The 19,873-nt window shown below is 59.3% G+C and overlaps 1 protein-coding gene across 1 annotated transcript; it reads right to left on the bottom strand.

The window, feature by feature from the left end:
- Positions 1-968: 968 nt before the first annotated feature.
- On the bottom strand, positions 969-19,869 carry SLC38A3 (solute carrier family 38 member 3). The gene is made up of 16 exons (XM_019931733.3): positions 15,185-19,869; positions 7,718-10,883; positions 7,546-7,627; positions 7,257-7,372; positions 6,611-6,684; positions 6,436-6,528; positions 6,275-6,356; positions 5,098-5,180; positions 4,957-5,015; positions 4,623-4,787; positions 4,462-4,541; positions 4,089-4,189; positions 3,736-3,860; positions 3,495-3,639; positions 2,451-2,554; positions 969-2,362 (listed from the first exon to the last, which is right to left on the bottom strand). The coding sequence occupies exons 2-16, from the start codon at positions 7,816-7,818 to the stop codon at positions 2,258-2,260; spliced, it is 1,515 nt and encodes a 504-aa protein (XP_019787292.1). The 5' UTR covers positions 7,819-10,883; positions 15,185-19,869; the 3' UTR covers positions 969-2,257.
- Between the last annotated feature and the right edge of the window lie 4 nt (positions 19,870-19,873).

The raw sequence follows: 19,873 nt of genomic DNA, 5'->3' as shown, positions 1-19,873 counted from the left end.
ACACTTGACTTTTCGATATAGAGTAGTGGCCACATTGCCTGCCCCCTTGCCCCTGGAGCCTGCTGCCCAGCAATCAGTCTGGAGGAGAACTTGCTTGGAGATGGCCTCCAGGGGCCAGGGTCCTTCCTCCACCCCAGCTGTGTATATGTGGGTGAGTGTGTAAGTGTGTGGCAGCGGGGAGGGGTGGGTGGAGCGACTTTCAGCTCATCCCCCTTGTCTGAGAGGCCTGAAGCCAGGCTTGGGGTCTTAAGAGATTCCAGGCAGTCCTGCTGCTGCTCTGACCTGCAGCCTTCTTTGGATGGAGGGAGGTTGAGAAAAGATCCCCGGGGTCTGTCAGCAGGATGGACCCTGCCCTTTATTGCCTCCTGCTCCACAGGAGCCAAGGGTCTCAGGCAGGGCCATGGCCTCACCTGACGAGGAAGACGCCAGAGACCCCCAGAGGGCAGCCTTGCATGCCAGGGGCACTCTGGGCTGCGGCCACCTCTAGGCCAGTGTCCAGCTCTTTTCTGGGGCCACGGGGCTCCTGAGTGAGTCCCCAGGCTGGAGTCAGGCGCCTGGGGCTGTTGAGAACCAGACTCAGGAAGCCCCCCTCTGATCAGCTGGCACTGCCATGGGCCTAGCAGCCACCAGCTTGAGGAAGTTCTTTCTTCAGGGGTTTCTCAAGCCGGCAGCTGCCTTGCCAGTTCAAACTGGATTTTTCCTGCTGCCCTTTCCCTGGCCGCCTAGCCGGGTGCAGGGTCTCTCCTAATGAGGGTTTGATGCCAAGGCCTGGGCAGCTCCGTCCTGCTGGGTCCCAGCTGATTCAGGCCTGCCTCAGGCAATGGGCAGCTTCCCAGTCCCACCCGGGCCAGGCCACCTGGGGCTGCCCTGCATCCTTGCGGTTCTTGCCCTGCCTTGGACTCCCCCACTCAAAACTCAGGCCTCACATACAGGCAATCACTAACCCACCTTTATTCGTAGTAGGTTTTACTATTAATAAAAGATTAGCCTGACAGGGCACAGGACCCCTGGACTTTTGTCCCCAGATTTAAGGCATTGGCAGAGGGTTGACATGGCAGCTAGGGAGGGCAGGGGGCCCTTCTGCAGGGCTTCTGCAGGGCTCAGCCGCCCCCAGCTCAGACCCTCCCTGGAAGCTGCTGGGGATGCACCTCACGTTGCCTCCTTCCGGAGGCCTCTCTCTGTCCCATTTCCTGGGGCCTCATTAATTCCTCCCCACCTCACCCCGTGAGAAAGCAGGTCTGTGCTGAGCCTGGCCGAGGCCCAGAGCTGGGTCTCAGCACACCACTGGCTGGTTTGGGAGGCAGGGTCGGGGTGGAGTAGGGGACTCACCCTGTCCCCACCCTTATCCCAGGGAAAAAGGCAGGGCAGGCTTCCATCACCATCCATGTCCCGGCTCCCACACCACTTTCCAGGAACCCAGGGACCATGGAGATCAAGAATATAAAGCACAGCTGGTCTTATGTATAATATTTATAAAAGGGGGCTGCCAGCCTCTCCATCCCTGCCTCAGATTGGCCCTTGGGGTCTCTGGCTCCCAGGGGCAGACACGTTCTGGGCCTCAGCTTCTTTCTTCTCCCAGCAGTGGAATGTGAGCTATGGCCTGGGCTTGGGGTGGGGGGAGTCCCAGCCTCCCCAGGACTGGTGAAAGACCAGGAAAGGGGCCCCTTGGGGTGTCCACACCAGCCTCACCCTCAAGCATAGGGTGAGGGGGTTCTGCTCCCGGTGGAGGGGATGGGAAAGAGGACCAGGTTATCCAAGGGCCTGAGCCCACGAAAGGGGCCTAGGTGACAGAAGGAGGAAAGGCAAGCAGGCTGAGGGAGATGAAGCCCCAGGGTGCAGACCATGGCCCAGGAGCAAGGTGGCGGGATGACTGCAGGCCTAATTCAGCTCTTTGTGCCCCTACAGGCTATGCGACCTTAGGGGGCAGCTGCTGGGCCTCAGTCTATGCACCTGTGCAAAGAGAATAAGGGGCTTGGGTGGGACCTGAGGCAGCAGGAAGGGAGCAGGGGTACAGCCCCACCTTGCTCCCAGCTCAGGAAGCTCCTGTAGGCCAGGAGCTCAGCAGGGTAGTGGCCCAAGGGCCTTGGTCCTGGCTCTAACAAAAACTTCGACAGAGAGGACATGGGGCAGGGCCAAATGCCATAGTGTTCACCACGTCTTTCTCTTCCCCCTCCAACTGGCCACTGGATGAGAGCAGGGGCTGAAGAGTCTGGGCAGGGGTAGGAGGACAAGTAGACAGAACAGGATGGGGGTCATCCTAGTGGCTTCCTCCATGCCGACTGGTCCCCGAGATCCAGTCAATAATGATGAAGCTCAAGCTCATGGTCATCAGCAAGAGGCCAAGGGCAGCAAAACAAAGGGCCTGTGGGGTCAGAAGTCAGGGTCAGGTCTGAGGTCAGGGCAGCCCCCTCATCCCCACACTAGCACACCAACCCCCAGGCCCTTCGCACCAGGATTTTGGGGGTAGATCTTGCAGGTTCCTTCTCTGTGGGCATGATGCGAAAGTAGAAGATGGCAGGGAAGATGAAGATGAGGCATGGGGCAGATGTGGCACCTGCAAAGAATAAGGCATGGCCACCACTGGCTCACGTCCACCTATTGGCTAAGGTTCAGGGTGGACCCTTTAATGAGATCAAACATTCCTTGATGAGGGAGTCTTGTCTCGAGACTCCACTCAAGAGCTCTGTCTGATTCTGGAGAGCCCATCAGCCCCTCCCCTTGTTCTCTGTCTACCAGGATAGAAGGCTAGTGCCTTTGGTGTCAGAAAACTCTGTCAGTGAATGAAGCTGGCAAAGAGAAGAGGTAGACCAAGAGACAGAGATGAAGTTTGAGGATACTGGGCCCCTGGGTATAGCTATTCCTGAAGGCTTTTCCATTAATTGAGCCAATACATTACTTTCTGTATAATTCATTTTGAGTCGGCTTTCAGACGTACAGAACCAAGAGTCCTGTCAGTGATATCAATGATACTCAGCCCCCAGGTCTGTGTGTTGGTCCTTGCAGAGCTGGGTTGCGGAGTCAGTCTCCTGAGTTGGGTCACCCCAAAGACGTCTCAGAATTGTTTGATCTTCCCACTCAGAGCCCCAACTGAGACAGTTGGACAGAACCCTAAACCTATAGTCCCATGATCCTGGGGCCCAGTCAAGGCTCTCCACTTAACAGCTATATGGCTCTCCCTTAATCACTCTAAACTTCCTCATATGTGAGGTGGGGACAAGAGCCAATGAGATCCTTAGTGAAGGCCCCTGGACCCTTGGGCTCCATTCCATCCTCCAGCACCCCCAGCAAGGGTAACTGACTCGGTGGCTCTGAGCCCTCAAAATGGATTAGGAGAGCCTTAAGAACAAATCTCAGATGGGACGCCAAGCTGTGCACATGGCCAGCAGCCATCACTTAAACGTAGGGTACGAGCTTAGGAATCTGCCAGCGTTTGCAGAAGGGAAGTTCTCTGGGGCAGTGCCCTGTCTCCATTCACAGCAGGGCCAGACCCTTACCGATGACCCCGAAGATGCCCAGGATGTTGGGGGCAAAGATGACCAGCAGGTTGATACAAGTGAGCAGGCCAACAGCAATGAGCACGTGCCGCAACCAGCTGAACTCGCGGTCCTGAAACAGCATCTGCTGGAGGGCGCGGCGCACCTGGGAAGCAGGGTGGGGAGAGTCATCAATCTGTCAGCCCCATCAGTCCCACCCCGCCAGTGGTCTGGCCACCTGGCCACTTGCACATTGGCTCACCGGAAACAGAACAATTGGCACTGTGAGTGTGACTGCCGTCAGCACGGCCACGCGCACACACAGGATCAGCACATCAAACGGGTCCACCTTGCTGTAGGTGTGCAGCAGCTCCGACTCCACCCTGTCTGTGGCAGGCAGGGAGGGTGGTCAGCAGGAGGTCCAGGGATGGGGTTGGGCTCTGAGCCTGGGTTGACCCTGACAATGAGGAGTGGCAACACACCTCCACAGCTGCAGGGCACAGTTAGGCATCACAGACCTAATGAACGCCTATAGTATGCAGGGTGCCATGGCCACTGGCCAGCCCCTTGCCCCCCAGCCTGGCCTCTGCCTCTGCCCCCACGGTCCAGCCATACCGTAGAAGGTGAGGTAGCCGAAGAGGGCGGCCAGGAAGTACATGACATACATGACGGCGATGGACAGGTTGGAGATGTGCTGCATCTTCCTCTTGGAGGGGCTATGGGGCAGCAGGGGAGGGGATTGGTGCCAAGCTGGGCCACATTGGGAAACCCCCATGTGTCCTGGGGTCTCTCTCTGGCACCACACCCTCACCATCTGGTAGCTGAGGGAGCCTCCTTCTTGCCCCCGGTCGCCCCTTGTGGCAGCCATGGAGACCTTGGATAAAATGACTTGGCTCCTGTCACTCTTTCCTCCCTTTAGGACCACATCCATTCTCCCCTGACCAACTCAAGGCAGCCCCCTCCCCCTCTCCCAGCCACGGATACCTACTCCTTGAGCTCTGTATAGATGGGCAGCACCTCAGGGTGGCAGACAAAGGCGAAAGCCATGATGGGGATCGTGTACGCCGTCTGGCAAAACAGGGATTCTGTGTCAGAACAGCCCCTGACACTCTCACCAGGCCCACTGCCCCCTCCCTGGTCTGTTGCAACCTGTGTGTTGAGGGTGAAGTAGCTCGGGGTGCAGAAGGCTGCGGCCTCCGTCTCAACCTGCAGCCCCGCCTCCTCCTTGATGACCTCCACGAGGCTGAAGTTGCCTGTCACGTTGGCCAAACTGGGGGACAGCGGGCAGGGCACGTGGAACTTTTTGTAGATGACCTAGGTGGGGGCAGGGAAGGATGAGGGTATCAGGGCCAGGCTAGGCTGCCTGTGGAGTCACTGTGAAGCCACATCTAGATCAGGACTGGAGGAGCTGCCTTCTGATCCAGGCTTCCCAGAAAGACCTGCCCCCCTCCCTCGACCAGCGTGGGGGGCGGGGGTCACTCACTGCAATTAGGAAGAACACCATGCAGCTGAGAGAGAAGCCACTGGAGTAGCCTAGGTAGCCTGTAAAGTTGGGGAGGGGGGTGGTGAGACCAAAGGTCCCCTCCCATGCATCCGTCTAAGGCCCTGGCCCTGCCACACTCACCAAGCTGCCGCATCAGTGCCAGAGGCAGAATGACGATGACAGAGACCAGGATCACCAGGTAGTTTCCATTCATGTACCAGTCCCTGCAGGGATGGGAGTGGGGAGCCGATATTAGAGTCCACTCAGCCTTGGGTGATGGGGCCGCCTGACCCCCAGCCGGGGTTACCCGTGGTGCCACTGAGTGATCTCTGAAGAATACTTGTCCACAGCTCTGAGCCTCCCTTTCCCCATCTGCAAAATGGGCCCACTCCCAACACTCTCCTGGACAAGGTGAGGACTAATACACTCAGCTCCTGCTTGGTAACCATTACAATTACAGTCACTGTGGTTGTTTTTCCTAGGACACACAGGTCTGGGTCCATCCTCCCCGTGGAGTGGCCCCAAGGGGCCCGAGGGGGTGGGTGGGATGAAAGGACCTGGGTCTGAGGCATTTTCCATGGGGGTCTCAGGGACTTGCCAACCACCTGAGCTCCTTGTGGTTCCCCCCAGCATCTGCATCCTGCATCATCCTGCCCCACGCCCTCAATGGACAGTGGACACAGGGAGCTAAAGGGATGAGGAATGAGACCTTCCTTCAAGGGCAAACCCAAAGGCCAACTCCTTGGGAAAGGCCCCCAGGGCCTGGCGGCAGAATCCTGGCTGTTTCCTTCCTCCCAGAGCTACTTGCAGCCATGCAGCCTTTCTGCTTGCCGGGGCTGTATTGTCAAGGGCAGGGCCTGGCTATCTTCTCTGCTCCTACCCACAGAACATGCTTATGCCATGAGAACTGGCTAAACTGATGATAGGCAACTGGGACACTGTAGGCTTAATTTCTTGGTTGGGGCGAGGTGGTGGGGAGGCTAACACCCAAGCCACGGTCAGAAATAGCAGGAGCTTAGAGCTAAGCCTGAGGTTCTCAGGTGCTCTGTGCTCACAGGCTGGGTCCACGGCTAGGTGGGCCGGCTTCCTCAGCCTCAGACTACCCCCTGCCCCACATGGCCCTCCTGGGAGTCTTCCCCAAGGTGCTTCATAAACAAGTGTGCACAGAATGGTAGCTCTGCCGGCAGCTCTCTGCGCCCCACCTCCACCCTGTCTTGTCTCTCCCACTAGCCCAGCCTGGGCTCTGCTAGTGGTGGACATAGAGGGTTAGACTAGGGCCTCCCACCCTCACCCAGCCCCACCCCACCCTGGGGCTCACGAGGTCCGCTCCTCCAGGTTCAGGAAGGTCTGTATGACAAGGGGCAGCTCGGACTTGATGATGTACAGGTAGCTGGACATGGCTGGGGGGAGAGAGGCAGGTCAGCCAAACCAGCCAACCTTCAGCCTGTCCACCGTCCATCACCTGCCCATCAGCCTCACCTCCGATGTTCTGCAGCGCAATGGCCAGGGCTGCCGCCAGCTTTCCTGGGGTCCCAAAGGCACGGTAGCCCAGCTGCTCATAGGCACGGATGCCTGTGGGGACAGGGAATCAGGACAGTCAGGAGTGCTCTCCCCAGCCCACTCCTCCCTGCTACAGGCCAGGTTTGGGGCTTACCCACGATCCCTGAGGACTTGAGTAGCAGGTGGATGGAGTAGCTGGAGAGCAAGGCGACGGCCGTCAACAGGAACCTGGGGAAGGTGGACGAAAAGAGGTCGCTGGGGCTCCTCTGGCAGGCAGGGGGCAATGAGCTCCGGGAGGCCTGGGTGTACAGGGTCTGTGACCCAGGTGTCTGGACCCCCAACATGTGTGGATGCAAACTCAGCAGGCCCCAGGGGTGGTGAACGTCACCTGGGCTGACCCAGGGTGGCCATGACCCAGAAAGGACCCTCTGAGCACCACCTCCCCTTGAGATCTTGGAAGAAACATGTTTTTCATTTAGGCTGCAGGGCAGAGCTCTGAGGTAAGGACACGTGTACCCACAGAAGGCCTGGCCATGGGGTTTATCCATCATGTGTAAATGTGGTAGGACAGACTCAGTCCTGTTAGGCTGGCCCCGTGTTGTCATCTCAGCGGGTTTACTGGGAAATGAGGTATATTTGTCTGGCCACGGCTGTTTTTTTCAGCTGTGGTTTGGGTTGAGTGTAAGTGCCCACCCACTGCAGCCTGGGTCTTGTGACAGGAAACTGGCAGGTCCTGGGAGGTCAGGATCGGTGGCCTGTTTAGGGCTCCTATCTTTAGAAGGTTCGCTGAGGGCACTCACAGGAAAAGGATGATGCCCGTATTGGCCATGGCGTAGGCGAGCCCCAGGATACCACTGCCCATGATGGCGTTACTGAGGTTGAACACTGACATCCCGAATGATGTCTTCCCCTCGAACTGCAGGCACCAGAGTGAGACGGGAGGGGTGGGATGAGTTAGCAAGTTGTGGAGGGTAAATCAGCATTCCCTCACACCATCCCTTGGCCTCCCATCGCTGCCCCATAGCACCTCATTACTGCCCTCAAGCTCCCAGGGGTGCCCCCGAGCCCCTGATGGCCACCCCTGCTCACATCAGTGAAGTGTGGCTCCTTGCTGGGACTTTTTGGTAGGAAGCCTTCACCCTCAACACAGATCCGTCCAGGGCCCTCGACCCTGCAGGCACAGACCAGCCAGGCAGCTCAGCTCCAGCCCCTTGCCCTGCACCCTGCCCTGCCCTAAGCCATGAATGAGTCCCTCGCTCACCTCTGGTTGCCAGCCATGGGGGTGGCGACAGGGAGTAGCCCCTCCAAGTGTTTGCCGTTGGGTACCAACTCTACCATCTCCGTCTGCAGAGGTGCCTCCATGGCTCAGGGACCACCACCAGGAACACTGGCTCTCACACTGACGCGGTCAGAAGTCTACAGAGCAGGCAGTCCCCCTGGTTATCCCCGCTCCTTGGGCTCACAGCCCAGACTCCCACAGGAAGTGTGCAGCTGTAGCACACCTCCCAGAAGTTCACTGAAGACATACATGTTCATGCAGCTCTGCCTGCTGCCACCCTGGAACCTGCCATTGAGGGGCAGAGCTCAGATACCTGAGTTCTCCAGGACATTCTGAGGCGACACCTCAGCCAGTACCTAGCACTCCCCTGCCACATATACATACCGACCCAGGCAAGCCCTTGGGGCCTCAGTTTCACCATCTGTGAAGTAAAGCTCAGTTGGATGACCTAAGTTCAGAGCCCAGTGGTGTCAGGACCCCAGGAGGCTGAGTCCCAGGCCACCAGACCCCACTCTGGGGATGGGTCCTGGACTGATTGCCCCTCCCTGATATTAATACTGGGAGACAGTTTCCTGTGCCCTGTGTGCCAGGGGCCTCCTAGCCAACCTAGAATGGCGCTGCCCGACGGCTGGAGGCCTCGGGAGAGGGCGAGGGCTGTGGGCCCTGTTCCCAGCCACCCGGCGGGCTTTGCTGGCAGCCAGAACAAAGGTCCCTCTGTGGGCTGAGAGCTGGCGCTGGGAACGGCAGGCGCAGAGGCTACCCCCCCGGAGCCAGGAGGCCTAAGGCGGTGCTGGGTGGCTGGACACCTGGACCCTGCCCGCTTGGCTGCAAAGGGCCCTCAGGGGCCTTCCAGGAAATGGGTGCCCTGGGGCCCAGTTCTTTGGGCCACACAGGCCTCACCCTCCACACAGCTCTGGCCTCAGGGCCATGTTCTCTTTCAAGCCTCTCCTCCCCTGCTGGGGAACCCCCCACCCTTAGGTACCCACACTTTGAAGAGACTCCCCACTTCCTGGAGCCCCAGGTCAGGAACTCAGAACCTTGGCCAGCTGTAGACGGGCCTGGACCACTGGATCAGTCTTCCCTTCCCTACGCTCAGGGCATAGCTCTGCTGGACCCCAAAGGGATCAGCTCCCCTCCTCCCCAGGCCCAACTCTGCCCGCTGCCCAGACAACTCGCTAGCCCCTCGCCCATCACTGGCGCTGGGAGCCACCTAGCCCATGCCCAGAAGGTACCTGGGCATCGTGTCCCCAGGATCTATAAGGACATCCTGAAGGCCAGATGGGCCAGCAGGAGATTTGAGGCCAGAGTGGAGACCAGGGAGGGGGCAGCACTGCCAGGCAGGTCAGCCAGAGGCTAGTCTTGATGTCATGGCACCCCCTCCACTTGGGAACCCTGAATCCTGCCCCAAATCCCCCATCCCCACTCCAGATCCTGAGGGTCTCAGGTCTGCTCCTGAAGCTGGAGCACCAGGGGTCTCAAACTCAGCATTCAGGGCTAGGGTGGGTAGGGGAGGCTAGGCTCAGGACTCGGGCCTCAGGCCACAGGCCCTGGTGTTCTGGAGGCAGCAGCCACACAGAACTGACCAGAGGACCTCCCTGCAATGGCCCCAGGCAGCCCCAAGCCAGAGTTCAGATCCTAGGTACCTCAGTCCTGAGTACCCCATACCTGGCACCCTTGGACCCCTCAACCTACCTCTCCTTCCTCTGATGCTGGCATCTGAACCCTTCTCTCCTCCAGCCTGTCCACATAGGATCATGACAATTTGAGCATCTCTTCTAACGCCCTCTTCCCCTGGACCAGAGTCCCTAAGGTAAGCCTGTCTTCTTCATGCCCCTGCCCTGAGCCTCACCAACAGCACCCCTCCAAGGATACCAGCACCTGGTCTCCAGAGTCACTCCAGAGTGCCCCCTGGCTCTCAGCTGGGGTTGCCCTTGCCTGGCCTTCCGCCCGGGGCAGGCTTGGACAGGCCCTCCGAGTGTGCTGAGTCAGCAGCCTGGACAAAGCACTCTTCTCTGCCTTAATATTCCCTAGTAGCCAGGCAATGCCTCCAGGGAGACCACAGCCCATGGCATGGTCATGGCCAAAGTGCCTGAGGCCCTGGCTCCAGGCTCCCCATCCCCTCAAGCAGGACCTGGGCCTAGACCTTCAGGTCCTGCCTATTACTCACGACCAGTCACTGCTGGGTCTCAGGCTGGCCTGAGATCCCAGAGAGGACATGGAATACCCCTCTTCAAGTGGCTTCCAGTCTGGAAGGGACAAAACCCATACAGACATCCCCCACCCTATGGCTCCTGCAGGGGAACCCCAGCACATAGTGTGGCTTTTAACCAAGCCACATAGTGCTGGGACTCAAAAAAGAAGAGAGAGGGGCATCAAGGAAGGCTTCCTGGAGGAGGAGGTGAGGGAGCCAGTTCTGCAATTCCAGCAGGAGCCCCCAGGATGTGGAAACAAGCAAAAGTATCTCAAGCAGAATGCACAGCATGGGCAAAGGCCCTGAGGTATGGTATAAGGCAGGCTGTGAGGATAGAATGAAGGTTCCGTGGCTATAGACAAGCCTGAAAGGGCCTTGAAGTCAAGGTCAAGGAATCTGTACTTCAGTTAGGGCAAGGCTAAGGGCTGGGGGGCCAGGGTAGAGATTAGTACTGGCCTGACATGTGGACCTCCAGGCATTTCCTGAGGCTGGCAGCCCATTTTTGACAGTTCCTGTCTCTCAGGCCTGCCGCCTGCCAGGCTCCTTTGCATCGGGTATCGGAGTAGACTCAGGGGATAGCCCCTGCCTGAGGAAAGCTGCCAGCAGATTCTGACCAACTGTGGGAAAAGCCCAGAGTGGACACTCTGGATCTGAGGCCTGACCTGGCCCTGCCTCACCATGTGACCATGGACAAAGTATTCCCCACTCAGGACCTCAGTGTCTTCCTGTCTTCCGGGGGTTCTGTGAGGTTTGACCAAAGGTGGGGACAGAGTGAGAAGCCTCCCTGAGGACTTCGCCCCCAGAGCAGACCACAGGCTCCCAGAGAGGGGTCAGGCTCTTGGGTGGGGAGATCACTGCGACCTTGGGCAGATCATCAGAATGGCATCTGTCATGGGTGTAGCATCGGTTCAGGCAGTAAATCGATGGTCCAGGCCACTGCCCTGGGGCCTGTTTGCTCTGTGGAGAGATAAGGGGGGGGGGGTGCAGAAGCCATGGGGATAGCATAGCAGGTAATGCCCGCCCACGCAAACATCACAGGGTGAGAATTCGTCAGGCACACCTCCTCGACAGGCGTTGAGTTTGGCTAATTAAAGATTTCGAGATCCAGGAATCCAGGCCACCGTGGGGCCACTGCTTGTGTCAGCTGCTATGGGAAGCTCACCTCTCTGTCCCCACATCCAGGGCCTTGGAGCCACCAGGGCTCTGAGCCCGGCTTTCCTCCCCAGTGATCAGGGACGTGAGTGGGTCTGCAGTAGCAGGCTAACTACAGGGAGAAAGTCACACTGTCCTTCTTCCCTCGGTTCTGTAGCCACATGTGCTGGTGGAGGCACAGAGCTTGCTGCCATGGCCCCCAGGCTCCTTGTGCCTGGGCAGCCCTCACCTTAGCTCAGATCTCAGGTGAGAGGCGGCTGGCCTGGCTTAAGGGTCCACTGTGGTCATCCCTGGGGGCCCACGGATGAGGGCTGCCCCCAGTTCTAGTTCACCAGTCCTTACTTACCACTCCCCTCATTAGCTGAGAGAAGGTGTCCCTGCCTAGAGCCCCTTTGCCCACCCGCTTCTCCAGGTTTCAGAAGGATAACACCCTCCTCGGACAAGCTATCAGCTAACAGGGAAACTGGATTCAACAGACACATCTGGATTGTATGTTCTCAAGGCAGAGCCACAGAGATTGGTGTGGAGCTGATTGCTGAGGTCAGGGGTCTAGGGACAGGGTGTGGTGTGGGCAGGTGTTCGGAACGCGGGACGATACTAAAACAAACCCCTTGCCCCTCCACCAGACCCACAACTCCAGATTTTGACCTCAGCAGATTCAATCTTCCATCCACTACTCCCCCATTGCCAACAACACCGAGTAAGTGGCTAGTGTGTGGCCAACATACGGCTGGTACTGAGCGGGTAGCATGCAGGAGGGGAAGGCAAATGGTGCAGAGCACTGATGTGTTGGCCACACCAGCCCCTCATCCCCTAGCTCTCTGGCCTGGTGCTTCTGTGTTCCGGGTATCCGGAAGTGTCTAGGAGGATCTGAGGGCCCCAGCTGGGGCCGGAAGATGGACTTTCCTGTGACAGGGTACATTTTCTAAACCTAACAGACGCTTAGCATTGGGCCTATCCCTAGACACCTAGGCCTCCCCTTCTGCCCACCCCTGGACCCTCCTTGCTCAGATTGCCCCCAGTGGAAGCTGCAGTCGGAACCTCTTGCCTCAAGACTGGGCCAGAGCCAGCAGTAGCCCCCCGCCCCCCACTGCCAGCCTGCTGAGAAGGACGTGCAGCCCGAGGCTCAGCTGAGGCAAAGGACAGGACATCACGTGCCTGTGGCCCCCCCAGGGGCAGGGGAGACCCCGAGCCAGCCAGCCCATCCTCCTCCCTGCTGACTCGGAATCCCCTGGAGGCGGCCAAATATTTGGACAGCCGGACTTCTTGCCCCAAAGAAAGCTGGAGCGGGGGCCTGGGGCAGCTCAGGACTCACTGGAGACCCCGATGGGGGGGCAGAAGGCAAGGTCAGCCCAGAGGAGAGGCGCCATCCAATGTCAGGAAGAAGCAGAGAGAGTCAGAGGGAGGGAAGAGAGAGACAGGGAGAGAAAACACACACACATGATATCTGTGTCCATGCATACTGATCCAGACCAAGAGACAGGCACGGGGAGATAAAAGAAATGCAGACGGATCTAGAGCGACACAAATAGAGAAGAATACACAGAGAGATGGGTGGATAGACATTCAGACAGGGAGACAGACAACCAGATAAGTGAGAGACAGATCGACAGAGATGGCCAACCATTTAGAGATAGCCAGATGGAGAAAGAGACAGAGAGACAGCAAGACAAGACAGAGCATCCCAGAAGGTGCAAGAAGTAGAGGGAGCCAGAGGCCCAGGTGAGGGGGCAGCAGGCCCAGTGGGCACTGCAGGGATGCCACAGCATTTCCAGGTTCCTACAAGGGCAGGTTATGCTCCCATTAGCCAGGTACAGACATCCAGAGGGTGGGACTGAGCCCACTGGGGCCACAGGCCAGGCCCAGCTGGAAAGCTCAGAGCCCCCTAGTCCAGCACCCATGGTTTGTCTACCCACACAATAGGAAAGGTATACGGAGAGGACAGTCAGTTGAAGTGACCCCCATCCTCAGCAGCCATGCACGTGTGCAGACGTGCTGGCTGAGAGGCTGTGTACAGGACGTGGCCCGCAGAGCGGAAATTCAAATCCAAGCCACCCCAGGCCGCTGGCCGGAAAGCCCCTCCTGCCCAGCAGCTGGTCCTTCCCTTCGGTCCCCAGAAGCCCTGCCTGGTCCTCTAGAGCGCCCCCACCATGCATCTGTCTTATCCAAAGTCCAGCCCTTCATCCACCAGATTGAGTGTGCACAGGCACACAGTAGGTACTCAGTAAATATTAAATGAATGGAATGGGTTCAAGGTCTTTGGCAAGCCTCCACCCCATTTCACCTGCTCCAAGTGGCGCCTGGCTCCCCAGCCATGTCTGCACTGGAACATCCTCCTGCAGTGCCCCTATCCTATTATGGTATAGACTGCACATCCCGCCCCAGTTTTCTGTGCACACAGATGCCAAAACTGTACCTCTCTTGTAGCCAACCACTCCCCCAAAACATTTTCCCCCTCAGACTGAGTGCCTGCACCCTGCCCAGCCCAGACTTTCAGGATGCACTCAGTTCGGCTCAAAAACCTTCCCTGCCCCCCACCCAGAGACCATGAAGCACCCAGCTTGTCCTGTTGCACCTCAGTTTCCCCACTTTTCCAGGGCTCTAAGGCTACTTGCTAGGGCAGCAGGCACTAGGACAGGAGCAACCAGCTCTCATGCTCTTGCCACCTGGAGCCTGGATGGGGGGGGTGTTTGTGACATGGGCCCAAAGAACCAGTACAGAACAAAGGGTGGCTTGGGAAGCCAGTGAGGACAGTGGCTCTATGGGCCCAGGCAGAACGAAGTTCTGAGATGTACACCCCCACCCTCCCCAGAGACACAGCCCCCAGCCCTCAACCTCAAGGAGTCCGAGATTCTCATTACTGATCCCAGCATTCCAGCCCTTTTAGGGATGTGCCAGGCCTGGCCTCATCCACCCCTGATTTTTCCCACCTTTGGTGCTTCCTGCAGGAAGCCTTCCATGTTTGTGCAGAACCTCCCCCTCTCAAAATGGACCTGTCCTTGGATCTCTCCAGCTTGCTATGCTCCAGACTGAGAACCTCTGAGGCATTTGCTTCCTTTCCAGAAGGAAGTGAGCCCCCATGCCAGACTGTGTACTAGAGAGGAAGGGCCCCTTTCAGGTCCAGCACAGTGGCTGAAGGCAGTCATGGAAGGAAGGACAGGACTGGCAGGCTGAAAGAAGGATGGGCCTGGGTCGAGGTGGCTCCCACGGTGCAAGGACCTTTGACTTAGTCTCCCTCAGACCTGTCCCAAAGCCTACACCTGGGCTCAGGGCTCAGGTTACTGTGGGGGGGAAAGGATGGATTCCCACAGGCCCCGCCCCTGGCCTCCCCCTCCCCGGGTGTAAACAAACGCACGCACTCGCTGTGGCCAATCGAAGGGGCCAATCGGGTGGGGGCGGGCTCCTGCAAACCTAGTCCCGGTCCTGTCCCTCCGCCCCTGAACGCACTGTCAGCTCTAGGAGCTCAGACCGAGCCTCGCCCTCAATCCAGGGAGCCACGCTCGCCCTGTGCCCGCCGTGCCCGCTGGCCTGGCTGCAAATGGCACGGACCCTGGTACCAACATGTGCCACGCGGCCCCTCAGGCAGCCTGGCCCGGTCTGCCCTCAAGCCCCTGCCTAACGCAGCGGGATAAATATACCCTGACGCCCGGCGTGCCAGCGGGCCGATTTGCTTGTCAGGCGCCCGTCGGGGCAGCGCTCCAGGGCCTGCTCCCGGCCCTCTTAGGCCCCCCTCCGGGCCCTCTCGAGCTCGCGCCCTTGGACCGTGCCTCGGGAAACCCATCGCGTGCCACCCTAGCCCCCAACAAGGCGTCCTGTGACCCCAGCCCTGGATGCCGCCGACCTCCTGCTATCCCGCCCGGCCCTGCGAGAGGCCCCAAGACCACGAGGTGCTCCTCCCAGGACACTAGCTCAAGCTGGGAGCTGGCGGGTCCCCAGACCTGCGCCTGGAGCGCTCGGGGCTTTGGCTCCCCGGAGGCTGGGGCGCCTGCCCGGAGCCAGGGCGGGCGAGGGGACCTGCCCAGAGCCCAGCTCCGGACGCGAAAGCGGACAGTAGGGCTCCGCCCGCTCGGTGCCCCTGGACGGGGGGTCGGCGCCCCCAGCAGTACCTGGCCTCGCGGGTGAGGACGCGCGATGCTCCGCTCGGGCCGGTGCTGTCCGCTCTGCTCCCGGCTGAGCGCAGCGGCAGGGGATGAAGGGCGCTCGGCCCCGCCCCCGGCCCGCCCCTGGCCCGCCAATCCCCCGCGGCCAGCAGGAGGAGGGGCAGGTCTGCGGAGAGGCGGGGGCCCTCCACTGGCCTGGAGCAAAGGGGCAGCCCGAGCGCTAAGGAGCCTTAGGAGAGCAGCTGCTGCGGGAGGGGCTCAGTTGAATCTTGTTGGGGGAATGCTTTAGTCCAAAGCAGATTCTCTCTGAGGTCTCTGAGCGCCCCCTAAGCCCTGAAATGCTCTGCCCTCACTTCCCTCAAGCCAGAAGGGGCTCTTCAGCTAAGAGGAATGGGAACAGGGCCATGCTTAATCTCAAAGAAGGATGCCTTGAATGGGGGACTTTCACATCACTTAGGCACAAGATGTCTTTTCTGCCTGCCTCACCCTTCCCAAGCAGAGGTGGGATAGGGTGAGGACAGGGGCTCCCTGCATCAATTCTGTCTTCACCCCAGATACTCAGAAGAGATTGAGGGTAGACAAGGGTAGGGGCAGTGAGGACGGGGCGGGGGTGGGCAGAGGGTGTGGGAAGCAAGTCTTGGAGTCTTGGCCCACGCTGAGCCTTGTCTGGATCTCCCTGGCCATGCCCCCATTTCCTTATTTCTAAAGAGTAGGAGAGGGGCTTCCCTGGTGGCGCAGTGGTTGAGAGTCCGCCTGCCGATGCAGGGGACACGGGTTCGTGCCCCGGTCCGGGAAGATCCCACATGCCGCGGAGTGGCTGGGCCCGTGAGCCATGGCCACTGAGCCTGCGCGTCTGGAGCCTGTGCTCTGCAACGGGAGAGGCCACAACAGTGAGAGGCCCGCGTACCGCAAACAAAAACAAAAATAAAGAGTAGGAGACAGCTGTGTCTGCCCATGGGAAGTGGGGCCTGGGACTTTGTGCCTCAGGGGAAGGGGTTTTAGGGTGACCCCACCTGGCTGAGGGCTCCCATCCCACCCCTGCCTGCTTCCCACCCAAGGCCTTAGTGCTCAGAGGTGTGTGGTGGGTGTTAAGGCCCACCAGCCCAGGAGCAACCAGCAGGGAGCTGGGGGAGGCCTTGACCTTGGGGGTGAGCTGGGGGGGGGGGTGTTTGCAGAACAGCTGTGTCCCTTGCTTCTCAGCCACTGGCTCTGATCCGATTAATCCATGGCCTCTGCTGTTCCTAGTCAAGCTGGATGTCTCTGTGTCATGTCTGCCCCCCTCCCTGGTATTGGGGAGAATGCCCTCAGAGGACAGGCCTCACCCCTTCCCTGTCCTGGGCTGGGAGTCAGGACTCCAGGATTCCCTTCCGCCCGACTCACAGCACCCCCGCAGCCAAGCCCTAGCGTACCTCAGTTTCCCTCTGCGTCACAAGGAAATGGCTCTGGCTTTTCCCCTGGCCTGAAGGCAGTGGGTTAAGGGGAAGCTGTGAGCCAAGGGGACTCAGCTTTGGCTGGGAGAACCAGGGGATGGGAGGACTAAAGAGAAAGGCATTGGGATGGTGGCAATCCTTGAAAACCTCAAACCATCTAAGCTCCCTCCCTGCTGATGGCTGAAAACTAGGAAGGGACTGGCTCTACCCCTTGATGTGGGGCTGGTATAATCCCAGATCACAGCTTACTTTGGTCATGAGAGACCCTAAGATTCTCACCCTTTGAAGGGGCTTGAGGACTGCCTGTGGGACAGAGTCAGATAGGAGAGGTGTTGACCAGGGTCTCAGGTCTGCCCCCCACCTCCCAACTCCAGACACTCTGGATGCTCACAGAAGCCATTTGCAAAGGGCTGGGTGCTCCTATTGGCAGTTCCTGAGGAGCCAGGCCTGGCTTCAAGGTCACCCAGCATGTGGGTGTTGGGGTCCTCAACCCAGACTGGAGGGAGCAGGGGCCAGCTGGGCTGGGCTGCTGTGGGAGCCCTGAGGGTGGTGTGAGGTGGGGTCCCTGGGCCAGGTCAGTTGTGGCCAGGCTGGGGGAGGGGCTGCCCGATTGTTGATGCTAGGCCCGGGCCCCAGCCAGGGCAAGCACAGCTCAGAGGCCTTTCCCACCACCTGCCAAATCTCCCAGCCCAGCCTGAGGTGGCTGGACAGTTGGCAGCCATTATGGGGCTCTGAGAGGTACCAGGCACCTTCTCCCAGAGGCTGGAGGGAATGTCTATCTACGCAGCTGCTGTGCTGGGGGCAGCCACCTGGAGTGGAAGGGGGGGAGCTTTATCTCAACCTTCGGCCCAGTCCCCTACCTCCACTCCCCCATCTCCAGAATCTGAGACACAGGCCCAAGAAACTGTCAGAGATATGAGACAGAACTTAGGATCCCAGGATCACTCAGACTCTCCTTCCAGGGTCCTGGCAGCCCTTTGCTCTGTTCCTCCCTCTTTAGCCTCCAGCTAGGCAGCCCCCTCTCACCACACCAGCACCTCCCCTGGCACACCATCTACACACTGAAGCCCCATCTTCACGTCCAACCCAGTCCTCCCCAGAGCCTAGCATCTGTATCCACTGATTCCTCGGACGCCCTGCAAGCACCTGCCTCACACCCAGCTGGCCTCTTCACCTCCCCCACTGCCCGGCTGTTCCAAGAACATGCCAGCCTTCACCTCCCTGTGCCTCTGCCCTCCTGGTTCCCCATCCTGTCCCACCTCCTTGGCACTCTCACTTGTCCCTCAACACCCAAATGAAAGATCGCCTCTGAGAACCGTGCATGAGCCCCTGGAAGAGCCAGCTCATCCTACCCTGACTGCGGCTGCTCTTGCCGCCCCACCACACAGCCCCAGGCTCGGTGTCTCCAAGCGCTCTGTGTGGGCCCTCTAGACAGGAAAGCTCCTGCCAGGTTAGAGTGTGCGGATCAGGAAAAGCCTGATGGAGAAGCAATCCGTGGGCTTGGCTCTGCCAAGGGGAAGAAAGGCACATGCCAGGGTGGGGAAGAGAGGGTACTGTGGATGGAAGGGACAGCTTGGCCACAGGGAACCTTGAGTGCATGTGGGATTGGCACTGATAGGCGGAGGGCTGTGTGCAGGGGCGGGACCCTCGGCCTGGAGTCATGTTGGAGCTTTCAAGGCCTCACAGGTGAGGGTGGTTCTCACCTCCATACCCCAGGCTTGAGGACCCACACCCATAGCTCCTGAATATACTCTGCCCATCCTGGTGTCTGGGAGGCTCCTCTCCGGGCACTAGCAGGGGTGTGGGGTTGTGGAAGTATAGAGGGCATCCGTAGGCAAACCCACCTCTCTGATTCTCCCCTGGCCTGAGTCCACAGAGCTGGTGACCTCTAGGCTGGAGCCTGCCCCCACAGTCCCGGAGGGCCCCCCTCTCTCCCCTGAGCTCTGGCACCCAGCTTCTCTGGCCACTGAAGCGGCTTAATGTGCCCAGGTCACGTGGGCCGTGCTACTGCCCGTGGGGAAGGCCCAAGCCCCCACCCAGTAGCCACCCGACCGGGCCCTGACGTCAGCAGCATTAACGGTTCGCCAGACCTGTCTAATCTCTGTTCCGTGGCTGGGCCAGGTTAGTCCCGCCAGAGCCAGAGTCGAAGGCTGGGAAGGCCCCCAGGGGCACCTTGAGGTTGAGGTCAGGCAGGGATGGTGGAGGCTGGAGGTGCCCACAGTAAATGCCCCCTGCCTACAAGACCACGGTGTGGACACTGTGCCGACTCTGGGCCAGCTCCCTCTGATCCTTGGCCTTGGACTGTGAATCAGGCATTAGGCACCCATTGATCCTGCTCGTAAGGGTGCAATTACACAGGTGGGGTAAGCGGGGCTGAGGAGGCTTCAGGCCAGGAGACTCGACCCCCAGCCCCCATACTTGCTGGCCATGAACAGGGCAGCTTGAGGCCAGGCAGTGTCCTCAGTCCATGGGATCCAAGAATATTGGTTCAGAATCCCAGTCCCTAGGGTCAGAACCTGGAGCGTGGGGTCCAGGCCCTGCATGGTGTTTGGCCTCCTCTCTGTCCCTTGCCTAGGAAGGCTGGGGAGCTCATTACCTTCCTTCCAAGACAAGGTGGCCATGAGGAAGACCCCATTAACCCACCTCTCCCGCAGCTTCCTCTGTCTCAAGCCTGCCACTGCTAGCTTCTCAAAGCCTTCTGTCTTCCGCCTTGCCCCTCCCCACAAATCCCGCCATCACTCTCCCCTGCCCCACCTCACTCCAGTAAATTGTTTGGGCAGAGGGTCCTTAGCAGGGATGAGCAGCCCAGCTCAGCCAGGCCCAAAACCACCCAGTGAGATCCTGAACCACTGGCCTGAGCCTCATCCTCCCCTCAGGACTCTAAGCAACACCATTGTGGCTGCCCATGTGTCCTGGGCTCTCTAACCCATCCAGCGTCCCTCCCCTCCACCCCATGCTCAGGCCTGGGCACCCTCACTCTCCCCTTCTAGCCCCGCACAGGCTCACAGTGCCACTTCCACCTGAACATTGAGGATGCTGCCCACATGCTGCCTTCTGCCCAGCCCCAAGTATCTGTCTGACTCCTGGACCTCTCCCCCAAGTGGCCACAGGTCCAGAAAACTCAGTCCCCTCAACACTCCTGTGCAGTCCCAGCTTGGTGGGGGCATCACATGCACTTGGTCACTGCACAGATCCAGACCCTTGTCAGTGAGTCCCACTCCTTGCAGATCCTGGCTCCACGGGGTAATGACATAAGTCTCTTCCT

The sequence above is a fragment of the Tursiops truncatus genome, chromosome 10 (genome assembly GCF_011762595.2).
Source record: "Tursiops truncatus isolate mTurTru1 chromosome 10, mTurTru1.mat.Y, whole genome shotgun sequence".
Taxonomy (NCBI): Eukaryota; Metazoa; Chordata; class Mammalia; order Artiodactyla; family Delphinidae; genus Tursiops; species Tursiops truncatus.
Note: the sequence above shows the minus strand (reverse complement) of the source record. Positions and strands in the feature narration are given on the sequence as shown.

What these genes read in the sequence shown, in the direction of transcription:
- SLC38A3 (XM_019931733.3), bottom strand. Translation starts at nt 7,818, where the DNA reads ATGGAGGCACCTCTGCAGACGGAGATGGTAGAGTTGGTACCCAACGGC. An exon ending in GGCACTGATGCGGCAGCTTG is followed by an intron (nt 5,016 to 5,097) that starts GTGAGTGTGGCA and finishes CCAACTTTACAG; the next exon opens with GCTACCTAGGCTACTCCAGT. An exon ending in GGGCATCTTCGGGGTCATCG is followed by an intron (nt 2,555 to 3,494) that starts GTAAGGGTCTGG and finishes TATTCTTTGCAG; the next exon opens with GTGCCACATCTGCCCCATGC.